Raw genomic sequence first — 19,215 nt, forward strand, 5'->3', positions numbered from 1 at the left:
GGGCATGACTGATGAAAAAGAAAATAAAAGTGCTGGAGGAATGACCAAAAAATTAATTTAGTTGAGAGTTTATATGTTAAAAAAAAACTTGGAATGATATGACTGTAATTAAAGTTGTAATTTGCTTAAAAAAAGTGGGATTTATTCAAGTTGATCAAAATTACAGAAGGGAAAAGAAAGAGAATGAAGATTTTGTAGAAACTGATGAAAATTAAACAAGTGGAATTTAAAAGATGAGGATATTTCAGCACTTTCCATTTGGGCAGAACATAATATTGCAGGTGATATTTTAAAAAACACAAATAGTGATGAAGACAATGACCAGGAAGTGATATTCTTTCCAGCATCATGTTCAAAAGAAGTTAGACAAGTTTTAGCTATCAGTCTGTTGACAGGTGGTCTAATGTGAATGATTACCAGAAGTGAAAATGTATCACTGATATCTGAAAAAGCCTCACAATAGGAGAATCAAAATTAAGCAAAGAGTGAAACTGAAAGGAATAACAGAGACTGCATAATGAAGAATTCTCATATTATCCAAACTACAATATATGAAGGCTGGCTGATAAGGGAAACATTTATGTCAGCATTGCCATTACTACTGTTAACCAATAACAATATTATATTGAGAGATATTACAGGAACTCCCTGACTTACATAACACTCGACTTATGGAAATTCGACTTTCTGTCAGTTTTGTCGGCGGTACAAACTTCAAAAAATTGTGGAAACGTATTTTGCATCCTGCAGGAATAAATGTAAAAATATTGTATTGTGAACCCAATAAAACATTGAGGTTTTTTTTTTTTTTTTTTGTAATTCGTTCCAAGTCCTTGGAAGTTGAAAATTTCACTATATTATTAAGCTATTTATCTCTCTAAAAGGTGATATTTATAATGGAAATTGCACTACCCTTTCATCGTTATCATATGTTCCCATTATAAGAATCAATTTTGAATGCCTTTGTGTTATTTTTCTAAAGCATGTTTCTGGAAGTCACAACCAAAAAACAATAAAAACAATTTTCTTTCCAGTTTATTGGGCTTTTCTGTTAGTGCATCTAATTATAAACGGGTAGTAAACTCAATCTCATTGCATTTGCGATAATACCGATAACTGCAATTGTGTAGGTTTTTACGCTATTATGGTGAAATGTGTTCCCCTTCACTGAAATCTTCAATCATATAAAAAATAAATTTTCAGAAACTTCTCTTCGTTCCTATTTACATATTACAATGAGCAAGGGAAAGTGACCAACGAAAAGTGCAAGTGGTGGTAGTGCCAGGAAACGAAACAAAATTGATTTAGAAATTAAGATGAAAGATGATTAAAAAGTACAAAGCAGGGCAAAGTTTGTCATCTATTGCAAGGGAATTAGGTCTCGCTGCTTCAACAGGTATTATTTTAAGGGACAGTGCATGTATAAAAGAACATGCCAAAGGATCAACACACTTAAGATCAAGAGTGATCACAAAACAGTGTTCAGGTGCTATATTGAAGATGGAACAGCTATTAATAATATGGATGGAAAATCAGATTCAGAAGCGAGTGCCCCTGAGTCTAATGACCATTCAAGCAAAAGCAACAAGTATTTATAACGATATTAAGGATAAGTACACCGAACCCCAACCCAAGTTCGTGGCAATAAATGGGTGGTTTAATAGGTTCAAGCATCGCGCTGGGTTCCACAACGTTAAAGTATACAGTGAAGTTGCCAGTGCCGATTCTGCAGCTACAGAGAAATTTTGTGATGTGTTGGAAAAAATTATTGATGAAGGCGGCTATTCAATGCAGCAAATTTTTAATGTTGACAAGACTGCTCTGTATTGGAAAAAAATGCTGAATCAAACATACATTGTGAAAGAGGAAAATACAATGCCAGATTTCAAGGTGTCAAAAGACAGGGCCACGCTCTTGCTTGGGGCTAATGCAACGGGAGATTACAGATAGCCCAAAGCAAGAGCGTGGCCCTATCTTTTGATGCCTTGAAATCTGGCATTGTATTTTCCTCTTTCACAGGATATGTTCGATTCAGCATTTTTTTCCAATACAGAGCAGTCTCGTCAACGTTAAAAATTTGCTGCATTGAATAGCCGCCTCCATCAATAATTTTTTCCAACACATCACAAAATTTCTCTGTAGCTGCAGAATCGGCACTGGCAACTTCACTGCATACTTTAACGTTGTGGAACCCAGCACGATGCTTGAAACTATTAAACAACCTATTGCTTGTTACAAACTTGGTTTGGGGTTTGGTGTACTTATCCTTAATATCGTTATAAATACTTGTTGCTTTTGCTTGAATAGTCATTAGACTCAGGGGCACTCACTTCTGAATCTGATTTTTCATCCATATTATTAGCAGCTGTTCCATCTTCGATATAGCACCTGAACTCTATTTCGTGATCACTCTTGATCTTAAGTGAGGTGATTCTTTTATATGAGCACTGTCCTTTAAAATAGTATTCACTGTTGAAGCAATGAGACCTAATTCCTTTGAAATAGATGACAAACTTTGTCCTGCTTCATACTTCTTAATCATTTTCATCTTCATTTATAAATCAATTTTGTTTCGTTTCCTGGCACAACCACCACTTGCACTTTTTGTTGGTCCCTTTTCCTTTACCATTGTAATAAGTAAATAGGAATGAAAGGAAGTTTCTGAAAATTTGTTTTTTATATGATTGAATATTGCAGTGAAGGGGAACACATTTCACCACAATAGCATAAAAACCCACACAATTGCAGTTATCAGTATTATTGCAAATGCAACAAGATTGAGTTTACTACACGTTTATAATCAGATGCATTAACAGAAAAGCCCAATAAACCGGAAAGTACAAATTGTTTTTATTGTTTTTTGGTCGTAACCTCCAGAAACATGCTTTAGAAAAATATGACAAAGGTGTTCAAAACTGATTCTTATAATGGGAACATATGACACCGATGAAAGGATAGTACAATTTCCATTATAAATATGACCTTTTAAGAGAGATAAATAGCTTAAGTAATATTGTGAAATTTTCAACTTCCAAAGACTTGGAACAAATTACAAAAAAAAAAAAAAAAAAAAAAAACAATGTGTTATTGGGTTCAGATTACAATATTTTCACAATACCTCCATTTATTTCTATGGGATGCAAAATATGGGTGTTTCCTTTTTTTTTTTTTTTTTTTTTTTTTTAGTTTGCACTGGCTGGCAAAAACTTATGTAAAGTTGAATTTCTGTAAGTCGAGTATTATGTAAGTTGGGGAGTTCCTGTATTATGCAAGAAAGTGGGTACCCTGTACCCACTTTCTTGCATAATATTTAAATTGAAACCATTTTAAATTTAAACCATTCAAAAATTAAATGGTTTTATAATTGTGATAAGATTTTGAGATAATATTATGCAAGAATAAAAGCAGGATATTATGCATGAAAGCCAGTAGTAATATTATGCAAGAATAAAATGCAAGATTTTGATCAACATCAAACTTCTAAGCACCAACCTACTATAAGTAAGTTTCAATCAAACGGTTCAAAAATTAAAACGGTTTTACTTTAGTGCTGCCATAGATGTTTCCACATAAAATAAAACATCTTTTGTGCATACACACATTGCTTTTTTTAATATGAGGTATAAATGGCAATATAACTGCAGTAATTGAATTGCCTTGAAAAATTAAATATGCATAATTAAGTACAATACTGTGAGCTGGTATTCAATATTATGCAAAATGAATGATTTTATATGTTGCAAATACACAGTAACATACCTATGAAATACATACAACAGAAAGAAATTGATGTGTGGAAATTATTAAGGGAACATATATCTAACAACTGCAGTGATTCTTTTAAGATCTGGACAGCCAATTTCCTTTATGCCTTTGTATGGATGACTGACCTCATGAAATATTTAAAAAGTGACAGACCTTTGAATACAGGATTTACGAGAATCTACTTGTAGTAAGATATATTTAATAAATAATAACTATATTCCAAAATAGATAGCAAATAAAGAGACAGCACTGAAGTTGTTAAAGTGAGTGTCACTCTATGTTAAAATTACATAGGTCAAGTATTTTTCATTATAAAAAAAAAACAATTATGCAGAATGGATAATTTTTTTTGGATAATTTGAATGGATAATTTTATTTACCTCATCAAATTTTTTGATGAGGTAAATCTGTTTTTGGTTTTCCTCTAGTGATGAAACATTATATGAACAGCATCAGACTCATTATACCAATCATTTACCTATTCAACCAATCTACATAAATATAATTATTATTTATTTATTATTATTGTTTATATATTCATATTTATGTAACTCTTTGAGTATACCTATATCCTCATTATTTCTAATTTAATTATCTGATTATGATTTGTTTCAGGGAAGATTCAGTTTATTACTGAAACATATTCATTGTCATGCCTTGAAAGTGTAAAAGTCACCCCAACAAAAATCTGATATGTATGTGGCTCTTTCCAAACTAAATTCAATGGTGCACAATTATGAAATATTTGGAAAAATTACCAGTGATACTTTGGCTGTCCTTAGATCAACATTTCCTAACCTACAAGTATTAGCATTAGCATTTAGCATTAGTAGAGGCATGTGATGCAAGAAAGCAAGCTTATGCAGCATCAGCCAAAAAAAAATATACTCCCATTTCACCCCTCCGTTCGTTCAAAATACCTGTCCAGCTGAGCCTTAAATTTATTTAGGCTATAAAGTTCCACAACAAGCGATGGAAATCTGTTCCACCAACCAACTATCTGCTGGCTAAAGGCAAATTTCCGCAAATCTATCCTACATCTGTCTTTCCTCAATTTGAATTTATCCCCTCTCAGGTGATTATTCTGAGCAAGAGGAAGAATCCCATCAGCATTGAGCATGCTCAAACCATTCAAGGCTTTATACACCTCTATCAGATCACCTCGCTGGTGCCTAGTCTCCAGACACTGTAATTTGCAAAACTTAAGCCTTTCTTCGTAAGAGCAACCCTTTGTTCCATTCACTAATCTTGCCCTTCTCTGAACTCGTTCCAGCAGCTCTACATCCTTCTTGAAATGAGGCCTCCAGACCTGTATACAGTACTCAAGGTGTGGCCTGACCATTGCCTTATACAAGGGGATAATCACTTCCCTATCCCTGCTAGAAAAATTCCTGTATATCATTGACAAGACACCATGAGCTACTCTTGTAGCCCATCTGCACTGCTCAGAAAACTTCATATCTGCCTGCACAATTACCCTCAGGTCCTTTTCATTCTCTACCACTGTCAGTGTAGTACCACAGAGTTGATACGTTGCTCTGGGTTTACTGTTTCCCATATGTAGTACTTTACATTTGTCAATGTTAAACTTCATTTGCCACCTCTCGGCCCATCTGGTCAACCATTCCAGATCCTGTTGCAGCAGCATACTGTCATTAGTGTCCTTAACAACCCTGCCAATCTTTGTATCGTCTGCAAACCTGGACATTAAGCTTGATATACTATCATCAGTATCATTTATAAATACAGAAAACAACAATGGACCCAATACTGAACCCTGAGGGACTCCACTAATAACATTAGTCCACGATGAGCAGTGTCCATTGATTACCACTCTCTGTCTTCTCCCCCTCAACCATCCCTCTATCCATAGCAGCAATTTGCCTCCAATGCCACACTGATCCAATTTGTGCAGCAGTCTTCCATGTGCAACAGTATCAAAAGCCTTTCTAAGATTCAAATATATAATATCAAAGTTATTGCCTGCATCCAGTTCTTTTGTGACTGCATCATAGTATCCAATCAAGTTGGTCAGGCAAGACTTTCCCTTTCCCTTCCCCTACAAGTAACTGGCAGACCAATTACTTGTAGTGGTGGGAAATCAGGTATACCTATAACAAACTAATGTATACTATGCATATTAAGTACAAATACATATCATTTGATTTAAAAAATGGTTAATGATATATTTGCATGCATAGTTTAATAATTTTCATGGTCCATGGCTTATACCTCAAATGTAAAAGTGATTTATGGCTTCCATCTCAAATATCTGAGAAGAGGTTGGAACACTGCTCTGGGTCACTAGAATAAGTCATAGGCACCACATGTCATTTGTTCTGCTTGTATGAATACATTATGGGACTGGATGAACAAAAGGAAAAAGTCGATGCTTTTTACCATATCCATGACATGGAGAAAGCCAAAAGATCATGTTAGTGGTTGTTACTTTTACAATAAATGTAACTGATTCTCAGTGAAGAATAAGCACAAGATTGTTTAATGTTTAATAGAATCTGGTAACAATGACAGTATGCAATGAGTTGAATGACTTTCTTGGAGATCTAGCCCTCTCCAAAGATAAAGCTATGCTTCTTGCCTCAAGGTTAAAGCAGAAATACTTGTTAAGGAAGAACATCACAGTGTCTCACTATCAAAAGAGAAAAAAAGTTTGTGACATTCCTTGCAGCAAATGGGTCTGCTCTAATACTGCCATGATATCAAGTTTTTAGGTATTAGATACTGCCAAGATATGAGTTTTTAGGGAATTGTCACAGGTGTACAACATATCTTCATACCTCTTCATCAACTAACAATAAAGTTTGAGAGCTGTTCTCTTGCATAAATTGTCTGCTATGATATTAATGGAGTTTTTAGGGAATTATCACAAGTGTACATTACATCTGCATGGCACCTCTTCATCAACTAACAGCAAAGGTTTGAGAGCTGTTCTGTTGCATAACAAGAACTTAAAGCCATCCAGCTCCACTGCCTACTCTGTTCATCTAAAGGAAATATACTATAACATGAAGACACTACTCAAAGCCATTAAATACAGCACTCATTAATGGAATACCTGCAGCAATCTCAAAGTAATTGGTATGTATTATTTTCTATGCCTATGGAACAGCCAGCTGTTTTATTGCAGACCATTATATTGCACATGACTGGTCTCAAAGAAGCACATTTGGGTCAGGAACAAGTAGTGTGTAGTACGTTTCATTAGTGGATCTAATGAAGATTTTTCTTCCGCCTCTCCACATTAAACATGGCCTAATGAAGAGTTTGTGAAAGTGATGTGTGAGATAAATTGGAAAGAATTTCATTACTTAAGTGAAAAATTACTAAAGGTCAGTGCTAAAAAAATTAAGAGGGAATCTTTGTGGAACCTCAAATCAAAGAACTTCTGCAGGATGAAAGTGTTTAAAAATGCCTTAATATATTAAAACTAAAAACATGGAAGGCTTTCAAATGGCTTTGTGGAAACTTTTTGGTTATCCACAGAACCCAGACATACAAAGATTGAATTCAGAAACTGCTCAATTCATATAATGAAATGAGAGGTCATACGTCACTGAAATTTCATTTCTTGCATTTGCATTTGGACTTCTTTCCTGAAAATCTAGGAAAATTAAGTAATGGTGAGTTGGGAGAAAAATTCCATCAAGAGATTAAGTAAATGGAAAATTGCTACCAAGGTTTCTTGGAATAGAACACATGTTGGCAGGCTGATGCTGGATATTGTACTGCAACGTTCTGGACAAAGGGTGCCAAAAGAAATCATTCACACATTTTTAAATTGTATATATATATTTTTTACGATAGTATACTATATTATTTTAACTGTATGTATAAAGTGTATTTGGTTTAAGTTATAAAAGTAATAAAAATGTAATTGTAACCAGGCTCAAGTGTTTTGTAATGAAATCATCTTATTAACTTGTACTGATATTATCAACAGTTGTATTATGTAAACTACATGTGCTATGAAAAAATGGAGAACATATTTCAAATCAGCACACACTTTCCTGCCATTCAATAAATTTACCTGAAAGAGGAGGGCAACTTTTATCACTTAGACGGCGCCTTATAGGACCAATAGTGGCTGGAGTGGGTGGATGAAGAGGCTGTGGAGTGGGTGGCACCAGTCGAGGTGGAACAGCCATTAGTGGAGAAGCTGTTGCCATCGTTGTCATAACAACAGAAAGTGATGGTGGTGATGTGGAAATGGGTAAGGCTAACTTTGGAGAGGTGGGTATTGGCTTGGAGTTGGAAGTTTGTGTCTGAAAGGAAAAATTTATTAATTAAACTGAATTTATCTTAAAATGAAGAATGATAACAATAAATATATAACAATTAGTAACAAAAAATTAATTTTAAAATTCAACATGCTGCTGCTTTTCTTTCGGAAAATCCACTCCCAGACTGCTATTAGATTTACTACTAATGACTTAATAATAATCATGCCAGTATATTACTATATGAATGATACTCCATAAATTCTAAGTTTCTCGGTTGCTTCTCAATATGTATATAAACACTTGCCTAGTGGCGTTGAGGACACTCCAAACATTTGCCTACTGGTGTTAAACAGCTTTTATCCCAGTTATGTAGAATGTTTTGTCAAGGGTGTTGAAATGTTATATAGCAGCCATAACAAACTTGTCAATGGTGAGAAAATGGACACCTGCCAATTTTTTTTTTAAGATTAGGAAACAGATGACAGTAAGAGGAGGCAGAGGAAGTAGAAATGCAGATCTTCAATCCTTGGTTGTCATAAACAGGTTGAAAGACGTAAATGAAAAAAGAGAGAAGACCGGTGGTGCCAATAGTCATTACGAAGGACTTTCGTGAGTAAACCGTCATCAGTTGGCCTTAAATACCTCAATCATATCTCCACAGGTACATGCCCAGTTTCCAAACTGTTCAACTTGACAGAACTGAAGTCTCTTCATGTAAGAATATCTCTTTTCATTCACAACTAGTCTTGTTGCTCTCCTTTGTACCCTTTCAATCAAACAATATCTTTCCTGAAAGAGGGTTCCAGACCTACGTAGTATGTTCAAGTTGTGGGCTAACCACTGATTTGTACAATGCAATAATTACCTCTTTATCTCTACTGGAAAAATTCCTTTAAATTATTGCTAGTATACCATATGCTGTCCTAGCAGCCTTACTAAATTGTTAAGAAAACTTACAATTCACTGTATTACAACCTTCAGATGCTTCTCATCCTCAGGAGCATTGAGTGTGCTAACTCTCTACCCCAGTGGCCAATTTAACTTTAGATTACTGTGATTCGTGAAGAGCTTTTCATCTTCATGAGTCACAGTAATCATCTTTCATGAAGAATTCTTCACATTTAAATGAAAAGTTTTGTTTGACAACTTTCCTTGGCTCTTGTTAACAATCCCACCCACCTTAATATCATCATCAAATTTTCATGTAAAACTTGTAATACCATCATAAATATCATTAACGAAAACTAGAACCACCACGTATCCTAGTACTTAGGGACCATACTCATAACACTGGTCCATTTGGTGAATTTTCATTTATAACTGCTCATTGTGTTTTACCAGTGAACCTTTCCAATATCCACTGTAGTTTCCTATCCTCAGTGCTGCCCTTCTCCAACTTATGCACAGAATGTTCATGCAGATTAAAAGATGTTGATATGCCTTTCTAAAATTTAAGTAAATTATATAAGTTATTCCTTGAATTCCAGCTGTTCTGTGACTACTTCATAATATCTCACCATATTGGTCAGATAAGATTTTCCCTTAACAAACCATGTTGTGATTCTCTTATAATACCATTACAAGTAAGTTGACTATGTACTATAAAAATTATGGGAGCATAGTTTCCATAATTTCCAATATGCAACAAGGACTATGATACCTGAGGTGCTGAATAATATCCAGAGGAGACAGAATATCACCACGCAATTCCTGGAGCAAACTAACAATGCACATATAGAATTTTTTTTCTAAACCATAATAGCTGTTTGTTATTTGGTTTTTAGGAGCATTAGCAACTAAGGCCATATTGCTCCGGGATATGCGGTGGTCATTCCCTGACCTTTCCGCATCCTCCGTATTTGGTGGTGACGGGCTCGAACCCCGGTCTAATCAAGAAGCGTGTTCTACGCACTGCTGCTCCTTCCCACCTGGCTACGGAGGCGCCCTAAACCATAATAGCACTTTTCAGAGGTCAGGAATGAAATAAGATTTTTTTTTTTTTTTTTTTTTTTTTGGCTGGTGCAGCATAAGCCATAGGCTTTCTTGCACCATGTGGCCATTACTAATACTAATACTAATACTAAAGATGAATATTCATTTCAAACAAGTTTAATTATAGATTTATAAGTTGTTTTAAACAAGTTGCAATTTAATCTGTCCACTCTATACTTTAAGACACTCAGTCTTAATTCACTAGTTTAGTGAATTAAGGTTAGTACTGATTTAATCTGGATGACTTTTTATACAAGTTTTAAAGAAACCACCTTTGTTTTTAGAGATAGTGCAAATAAACTCTTCACCTTTTAGAAAAATGATCTGTTTGTAAAAACCAAATATACTAAGAAGAATGGAGCCTTGACTGACAGTAAATACACGCTGTCCACAAAAGAAGATCTCATTGGCATTTCAATTATCCAATTAGCAAATATATTATTTCAAGGAATCAGTAAACCTAAAAGTGGAACCATTATCAGACATCTTTAAGTCTTGTAGCAAGTCATGTAGCCTTGGACACTTCCTCCAATTCAACTCACCAAAAACAGGAAATTAAGTGTTATTTGATTATCCCACAATTATAGCATTCTTGTAATAATTTAGTTCAAGATGTATATTCATTTATTAAAGTATATTCAAAATTAATTATTTAATATGTAACATTTTAAGGTAAATTGACCTGAAGTTAAGTTAAATTTGCCTGAAGAAAAACAGCTTCAAGGTAATTTTACTTAAAAATATAAAAAATGACTGACATTTATCAGCAATCTTAATTATATTTACAAATATATGAAATTGTTTGTAAATTTTTTTTTTACAGAACAAGACAACATACAAAATTAAGCTGGCATGTCATTTGGTTAAAAAAATAACATGAATTTGGGAAATTATAAAAATAACTAATTTAAAAGATTTGTAAAACACATACTGCTTCTGGTTTTGGAGGGCTGTTAGTTGTGTTGCTTGTGGAAGGAGTTGTTGTGGTAGGCTTCATATGAAGATGCTGCATCATGGCTTGAAGACGTTCCCTTTCTTTAGATAACTGAAGTTCCAGTTGTGACACTACCTGCATCTGGACTCGGGCCTGTGCAGTGCTGCGATCATCTAACTGGTGCTCTGTGTTTATATGCCTGTGCATGAATGATAAAGTTTATACTAAGTGTAAAACATTTAATAATTTTGCATCTATACAGTAGTTATAAAATGGATTTAGATAATAACAAAATCTCATTACAGCAGGATACATAAAATGTCTTCTAAAAATTACAGTTATGAATAAAATGTCATTTACAATAAATAGTTATAATCTGTTTAAAATAATCCATTTGGGTCGACAGAACAAGTATATTTTTTATAGGGTAATAATGATTAACACATAATTCCATTTCAGCTGGTCATAAATTTAAGCTGGTAAAAGAAACACATCTCACAGGCACTTTTGGGGATTTTTACTTCTAAAATTTCTTCCGCTTATTCTTCATACTTTAGTACTTTATATATAGGTGGACTTTGTTTTATTTCCTTAAATTAGTATTATTTAGAGGTCTGCAAGGGCAACATTTTTTATTTTTACCCAGCCTGGCCTGAAGTCTAGATGGCCTGACCCGAATTTGTTTTTCAAATTCATTACCCATACCTGGCCCTCCTAAACCAATTTTCATCCCAGCCTGACTGAAACTTTTTATATAAATAAAATTGCTAGCATTAGTTTCTAAAGTTTCATAATAATAAAAAAATAAACTTTCAGATTCAAAATTCAATATTAATAATGATTAATAATTCAATATTAATAATGATTAATAATTCAATATTAATAATGATTAATAATTCAATATTAATACTAGGCTAAATCAGGTATTATTAATAATTAAATAAAAAAATTAGAACTGACTGTCACTCTGTCACTGGCAATCTCACTGTATGAATGATGTGTAGGCATTCAGCTTACCTGTATTTCTAAATTATTGGTCAGTATTGGAAATAGCAAAGAAGCAGTTAGCATTATTAGAGACATACGATGCAAGAAAGCAAGCTTATGCAACATCAGCAGAAAAAAAAAAAACCCCTCCCATTTCATCCCTCCATTAGTTCCAAATGCCTGTCTAGCTCAGCCTTAAATTTATTTAGGCTATTAGCTTCCACAACAAAATATGGAAGCCTGTTCCACCAATCAACTACCCGCTGGCTAAAGGCAAATTTCTGCACATCTATTCTACAACTATCTTTCCTCAATTTGAAACTGTGCCCCCTCAGGGTCTTAGTCTGAGCAAGATGAAGAATCCCATCAGCATTCAGCTTGCTCAACACATTCAATCACCTCGCAGGTGCCTACTCTCCAGGTGCTACAATTTGCAGAACTTAAGCCTTTCTTGGTAAGAGCACCCCTTTGTTCCCCTCACCAATCTTGTTGCCCTTCTTTGTACTCGTTCTAGCAACTCTACATCCTTCCTAAAATGAGGCCTCAGGACCTCTACACAGTACTCTAGGTGTGGCCTGACCATTGCCTTGTATAATGGGATTATCATCTCCCTGTCCCTGCTAGCAAAATTCCTATATATCATTGACAAGAATCCATGACCTGCCCTGGCAGCCCGTCTGCACTGCTCAGCGAACTTCATATTTGGCTGCACAATTACCCCCAGGTCTTTTTCACTTTCCACTTCCCTGAGTGTAGTACCACCCAGTTGGTACATTTCTCTTCTGTTATTGCTACCCATATGCAGTACTTTGCATTTGTCAATGTTAAACTCCAGTTGCCACTTCTCAGCCCATTTTCCCAACTTATCTAGATCCAGTTGGAGTAGCATACTGTCATTACTGTTGTTAACAACCCTGCCAACCTTTGTATCATCTGCAAACTTGGACATTAAACCTGATATACCTTCAACAATATCTGTTAACAGTTAGAAAACTTGTAAAAGTTAAAAAATGTTACAAGTGAATGTTCTTAGAATCAAAATGCATGATGTTTGTGGAGCATTCAGGTACGCGACATGATATTGCCATGGGGGATGTCTTTGTGTGTGCGCGATGCAAGGAGTGTATCGAAATCAGACAACAACTCAGCGTTCTTATGGGCCTATATAAGAGCTTGAAGGACAGGGTGGATGCCCTCGAAGGAACTAAATTGAGGGGCCCACATCAACGCCAGAGCTTTCACTTGGTCATCGCGCAACACAGCGGCAACCCCCAAGGCAGAATGCGCTGGTCCCAAAGGAACTAGTAGTTGTTGGTGACTCTATTATCAGGGAAACGGGGAACATGCTTTGTAAAAAGGATAGGTGGAACAGGACCAGGGTAAGTCTGCCAGGAGCAAAGGTTGATGACGTAGAGCAGATATCATCTTTTAAGGGCACAAAAGGTGATATAGTTGTACACATTGACACTAATGATATCAAGAGTAGGAGACCAGCAGAATTGCTTAACAAGTACAGGTCACTGTTGAAAAAAAGCCGTGAAATAGGGTTGAATTTGAAAGTGTCTGCAATTCTGCCCAGACACGATAGGAGGGAGTATATGATGAGAGCCTTGTCGATCAATTCGGCCCTGGAAAGATTGTGCAAGGCTCAAGGGGTAGAATTTTTTTCAGCCTGGACTGTACTTGTTAACAGGAGAGATTGCTTCTACAGGGATGGGATACACTTAAATAGAAAGTGTGCAAGAATATTTGTTGATGCTATCGAGGCAGTGTTAGGTGGGTCGGAAAACTGCTAGCTTGGGGGAGACAAAGACGAATAGATTAACAGTAGCCACTGGCAGAGGTGAAAGAGATTCTTGCACTGCTTCTATTGGAATGAGCAGAACCTGAAAAACAAGGTGCAGGATATTTCAGAGTCTGCTGGGAGCCATTGCGGTACAAGTAAACACATGGGTTGTGTTAGGGTAGCTAAGAATAAAAATAGGTGCATGTATACTTGCGTGTACACCAATGCTAGGAGTTTAGTAAATAAATTTGATGAATTTGAGGTATTGCTCAAAACATCAAAGGCTTTGTTAGTTAGTTAGTTAGTTAGTTATTTGGTTTTTAGGAGCATTAGCAACTAAGGCCATATTGCTCCGGGATATGCGGTGGTCATTCCCTGACCTTTCCGCATCCTCCGTATTTGGTGGCAACGGGCTCGAACCCCGGTCTAATCAAGAAGCGTGTGCTATGCACTGCGGCTCCTTCCCACCTGGCTACGGCGGCGCCTCACATCAAAGGCAGATATTGTTGGGATATCAGAGACGTGGTGTCACACAGATAAAAGGAATGCAGAACTGAAATTTGGGGAGTACAACGTCTACAGAAAGGATAGACTGGATAGGAAGGGAGGAGGGGTTATGCTATTAGTTAAGAAATACATAAAATCCAAGGAAGTGAAGCCAGTGGACATCGCAGTGTCGAGTCAGTTTGGTGTGACATAAGCATTGGGAGATCAAAATTGAGAGTAGGAGTGTGCTATAGGCCTAATGACTCTGATGAGTATAATAAGAAACTGTACAGGGAAATAGAGTGGGCCAGTAAATCAGAGAGTCTTATAATGGGAGATTTTAATTTTCCAGATATTGACTGGAATTTGGGGGCTGGTCACTCACACACTAGCAAGGCTTTTGTGGATTTATTAGATGATTGTTTTCTACATCAGCATGTTCGGGAGGCAACTAGAGGGAGGAATACTCTTGATTTGATTATCAGCAGTGATTCTTCATACATTAAGAATCTGCAGATAAATGAACCACTAGGTGGCAGTGATCACAGTGTGCTGAAGTGGGATTTACTCAAAGAGGTAACTACCATTAGGGGTAAAGGGAAGGGTTATTGCTTTCGTAAAGGCGACTACGATGGACTGAGACAGTATTTAAATTCTATACAGTGGGACCAACTGATGATGTTACCAACAGCAAATGCAAAATGGGAAGCATTCAAAGAACTTATCTTGGAAGATACTAGGCTTTACATACCAACCAAGAAATATTGTTCAAGGTTTAGGCCTAAATGGATGTCAGATGAACTGATGAGGCATATGGCAGAGAAGAAACATGCATGGGATACATACAAATTAACACACGACACAGAAGCCTATGATAGATACAAGTTGATATGCAACCAAGTTACAAAGGAGGTTAGGCAGGCGAAGGCAGATTACGAGAAATCCTTGGCAAGGGATGCAAAGAAAAACAGCAAAGAGTTCTTTACTTATGTAAACTCTAGAAGGTAGGGGATGAATCAGATTGGACCACTTGATATCGATGGGTCAACTGTTGATGATCCTACTCAGGTAGCTAACAAACTAAATGAATATTTTGCATCGACATTCACACATGAGGAGTTATTTAGCGAGGGGAAAGCCAGAGGTGTACTCAACTCTAGTAGTAAGCTAGAGAATCTTGTAATAACTGAGAGTAAAGTGGAGGAGAAATTGTTGAAGATAAACACAAGAAAGGCACCCGGGGTGGATGGGATCTATCCAGTTATATTAAAGGAGGCAGCAGAGGAAGTAAGCAAACCCTTAGCCATAATTATGAGAGCTTCCTTGGACTCAGGGGAGGTACCCACAGACTGGAGATGTGCAAATGTGACCCCAATTCACAAAGGAGGATCAAAGGCTGACACAAGTAATTATAGACCTGTGAGTTTAACTTCTGTTCCAGGAAAATTAATGGAGGCACTATTTAAAGAAGCACTACAGGATCATTTAGACAAGACTTCAGTTATAGCTCGGACACAGCATGGTTTTGTTAAGGGGAAGTCTTGCTTGACCAATTTGATTGGATACTATGATGCAGTCACAAAGGAACTGGATGCAGGGAATAACTTTGATATTATATACTTGGATCTTAGAAAGGCTTTTGATACTGTTGCACATGGAAGACTGCTGCACAAATTGGAGCAGTGTGACATTGGAGGCAAATTGCTGCTGTGGATAAAGGGGTGGCTGAGGGGGAGAAGACAGAGAGTGGTAATCAATGGACACTGCTCGTCGTGGACTAATGTTATTAGTGGAGTCCCTCAGGGCTCAGTGTTTGGTCCATTATTGTTTTCTGTATTCATAAATGATATTGATGATGGTATATCAAGCTTAATGTCAAAGTTTGCAGACGATACAAAGGTAGGCAGGGTTGTCAAGGACACTACTGACACTATGCTGCTGCAACAGGATCTGGAAAGGTTGAGCAGATGGGCTGAGAGGTGGCAAATGAAGTTTAACATTGACAAATGTAAAGTACTACACATGGGAAACAGCAACCCCAGAGCAACGTATCAACTCTGTGGTACTACACTGACAGTGGTAGAGAATGAAAGGGACCTGGGGGTGGTTGTGCAGGCAGATATGAAGTTCTCTGAGCAGTGCAGATGGGCTACATGAGTAGCTCATGGTGTATTGTCAATGATATATAGGAATATTTCTAGCAGGGATAAGGAGGTGATTATTCCCTTGTATAAGGCAATGGTCAGGCCACAACTAGAGTACTGTATACAGGTCTGGAGGCCTCATTTCAAGAAGGATGTAGAGCTGCTGGAACCAGTACAGAGAAGGGCAACAAGATTAGTGAATGGAACAAAGGGGTGCTCTTATGAAGAAAGGCTTAAGTTTTGCAAATTACAGTGTCTGGAGACTAGGCACCAGCGAGGTGATCTGATAGAGGTGTATAAAGCCTTGAATGGTTTGAGCATGCTCAATGCTGATGGGATTCTTCCTCTCGCTCAGAATAATCACCTGAGAGGGCATAAATTCAAATTGAGGAAAGACAGATGTAGGATAGACGTGCGGAAATTTGCCTTTAGCCAGCGGGTGGTTGGTTGGTGGAACAGACTTCCATCCCTTGTCGTGGAAGTTGATAGCCTAAATAAGTTTAAGGCTCAGCTGGACAGGTATTTTGAACGAACAGAGGGGTGAAGTGGAAGTGGTTTCTTTTTTTTTTTTTTTATTTTTTATTTTATTTATTTATTTATTTATTTTTTTGGCTGATGCTGCATAAGCTTGCTTTCTTGCATCAAATGCCTCTACTAATGCTAATGCTAATTCTAATGCTAAAATTAGGTCAACCCAAAATCATGGATGTAATAGAACTAGGGAATAACAGTATCAGACGTTTAAGAAATAAAAGGAGCCTAGTGCCAGGAGTCATAATGACCCATATCACACTATTGATGTTACCTAAATTATAACTTAATACCCACTTAAGGGTAAAAGGCCACTTTACTCAACAAAAATATAGACTGGATCATTTTCATAAAAGAATTCAAATCTCAGTGAATTTTTAAGATGTTGGTAAAGTGCCAACTTCTTCAAAATTATTGGTCAATTAAAAGTATCAACAAATAATACACATTTTTTTTCTAAAATATCTTTAAGAATTTAAATACGTAAAAAAAAAATATATATATATATAAAAAATGTAAGAAATATCCCAAAAAAGTCCGAAACGTTTGGAATAACAATTCATTACAATTATTTAAGTAAAATTAAATGCAACAAGGCATCATATCTTTAAGAGTATAATAATCTATATAATATTGGTGTAAACACACCAGAGACAACCCTTTAACAAAAAACTACGCTAGTAGTTTGAAGGGCATAATTTTATCTGTATCTCATATTGTGCTCTTCGTTCACAATGTGGAAACTCGTTGTGAAGGAAGAGCACAATATGGGATACAGATAAAATGATGCCCTTCAAACTACTAATGTAGTTTTTTTGTTTAAGAGTTGTCTATGGTGTGTTTACATCAGTATTATATAGATTATTATACTCTTAAAGATATGATGCCTTGTTGCATTTAATTTTACTTAAATATTATCAAGTACACCTTCTGGCATCTCTCATATTGTGGGATTATCTTCACAACTGGATTGTCATGTCTGCAATACCAGGGTACCTGCCCACCCACCGATGAAAGGCCAACAAACCTTGAAACAGTCATCGGGGGAGCCTGATATTCACAGAGTTTTCGGAAATAGGTAACACCAGTCTTCTCTACTGGGGAAGCATTACCTATTTGAGGAATTTATGAGTTTTTGAGTGGTGTGAGTTGAAGGAGTTACTGTCCTTTTCATTCTTCTACACCGTTTCTTTTCTTCTTCCACTCCTACTATATAACTTTCCCTCTACACTTTTTGCTTTTCTAAGTGTAATAGGGACAAGTGGATAGTAGAGTTATTATCCCACACATATACAAAAAAGCCTTGAAATGGTGCCATCTGGGTGGTGGTGCCCACTGAGAATAAGTAACAAGTCTTTTCTTTTAGGGAAGTGTTACTTATTCGAGGTAGTGCAATACATGGCAACTCGTTGTGAAGGAAGAGCACAATATGAGATACGGATAAAATGATACCCTTCAAACTACTAATATAGTTTTTTGTTAAAGAGTTGTCTATGGTATGTTTACACCAATATTATATAGATTCGAATTATTTGTACCCAGTATGGGCCTGAACATCGTTCGTGTTACCTGGGCCCACACAGACCTCTAGTATTATTGTTGTCAAACCCTGATAACAAATGGAGACACTATTTCAGCTGACTTTTCAAGTTTCATTTCCCACTTAATTGTTGGTGGCAAGAATTTTATATACACATATATCTTATTCCCAGCCTCAATAAAGGCCTTTGTATGTTACAGTGGGCATGTTAAAAAAAAAAGTCATACAAGCAGGGATGCTGTTTAATTTTGTTCACTACATTGTATCCTTGGAATAAAGACAAGAAATAGTTTAAAATTGTGCATGTTTCCATGTTATTCTTTATATGATATTATACTGGATACAAGGATAAATATATTTAGTAACAGCAGCCATGTTATCCAAAAAAGTATTCTCTAATTTTCTGATTATCAAAACACAAGCAATGATAAAAATTGAAGCTGAAACAAAGATTCTTAAGGAAATATTAGGATTCACCACTCCATAAATCAGTTGTATGAATGGTCACTCATGTTGCCCTCTTGTACACCAATATAGAGTGACTGGTTTTTTAAAGTCATACTTTTTAATTCTAATATAATCAACGATTAACCCCAGGGGCTCACATCTGGTGAGAATTGGCTTGGCACACCCAGGGTTCTCTCTCTCTCTCTCTCTCTCTCTCTCTCTCTCTCTCTCTCTCTCATAAGCCTCAGGCTTCCTTGCACCATATGACTAATGATGCAAATTAAAGTCACATACTGAAAAGCTGCATTCTGAACTGAGATCAAGATGGAACATTCATTATTCCAATTTATTTTTAATAATCA

At 36.2% G+C, this 19,215-nt stretch overlaps 1 protein-coding gene across 7 annotated transcripts in view; it reads right to left on the reverse strand.

The window, feature by feature from the left end:
* Positions 1 to 19,215, reverse strand: part of LOC150090338 (forkhead box protein P4-like) — a 482,373-nt gene that overhangs the window by 105,313 nt on the left and 357,845 nt on the right. For all 7 annotated transcript variants that reach the window (XM_090389816.1, XM_090389817.1, XM_090389811.1 and 4 more), the window contains 2 exons: positions 10,930 to 11,131; positions 7,814 to 8,048 (listed from right to left, as the gene is read on the reverse strand). In XM_090389816.1, coding sequence (XP_090245942.1) covers positions 7,814 to 8,048; positions 10,930 to 11,131 — 437 coding nt within the window. The remainder of the gene's footprint in view (positions 1 to 7,813; positions 8,049 to 10,929; positions 11,132 to 19,215) is intronic.

The sequence above is a fragment of the Mastigoproctus giganteus genome, chromosome 2 (genome assembly GCF_048544385.1).
Source record: "Mastigoproctus giganteus isolate SK-2022 chromosome 2, ASM4854438v1, whole genome shotgun sequence".
Classification (NCBI taxonomy): Eukaryota; Metazoa; Arthropoda; class Arachnida; order Uropygi; family Thelyphonidae; genus Mastigoproctus; species Mastigoproctus giganteus.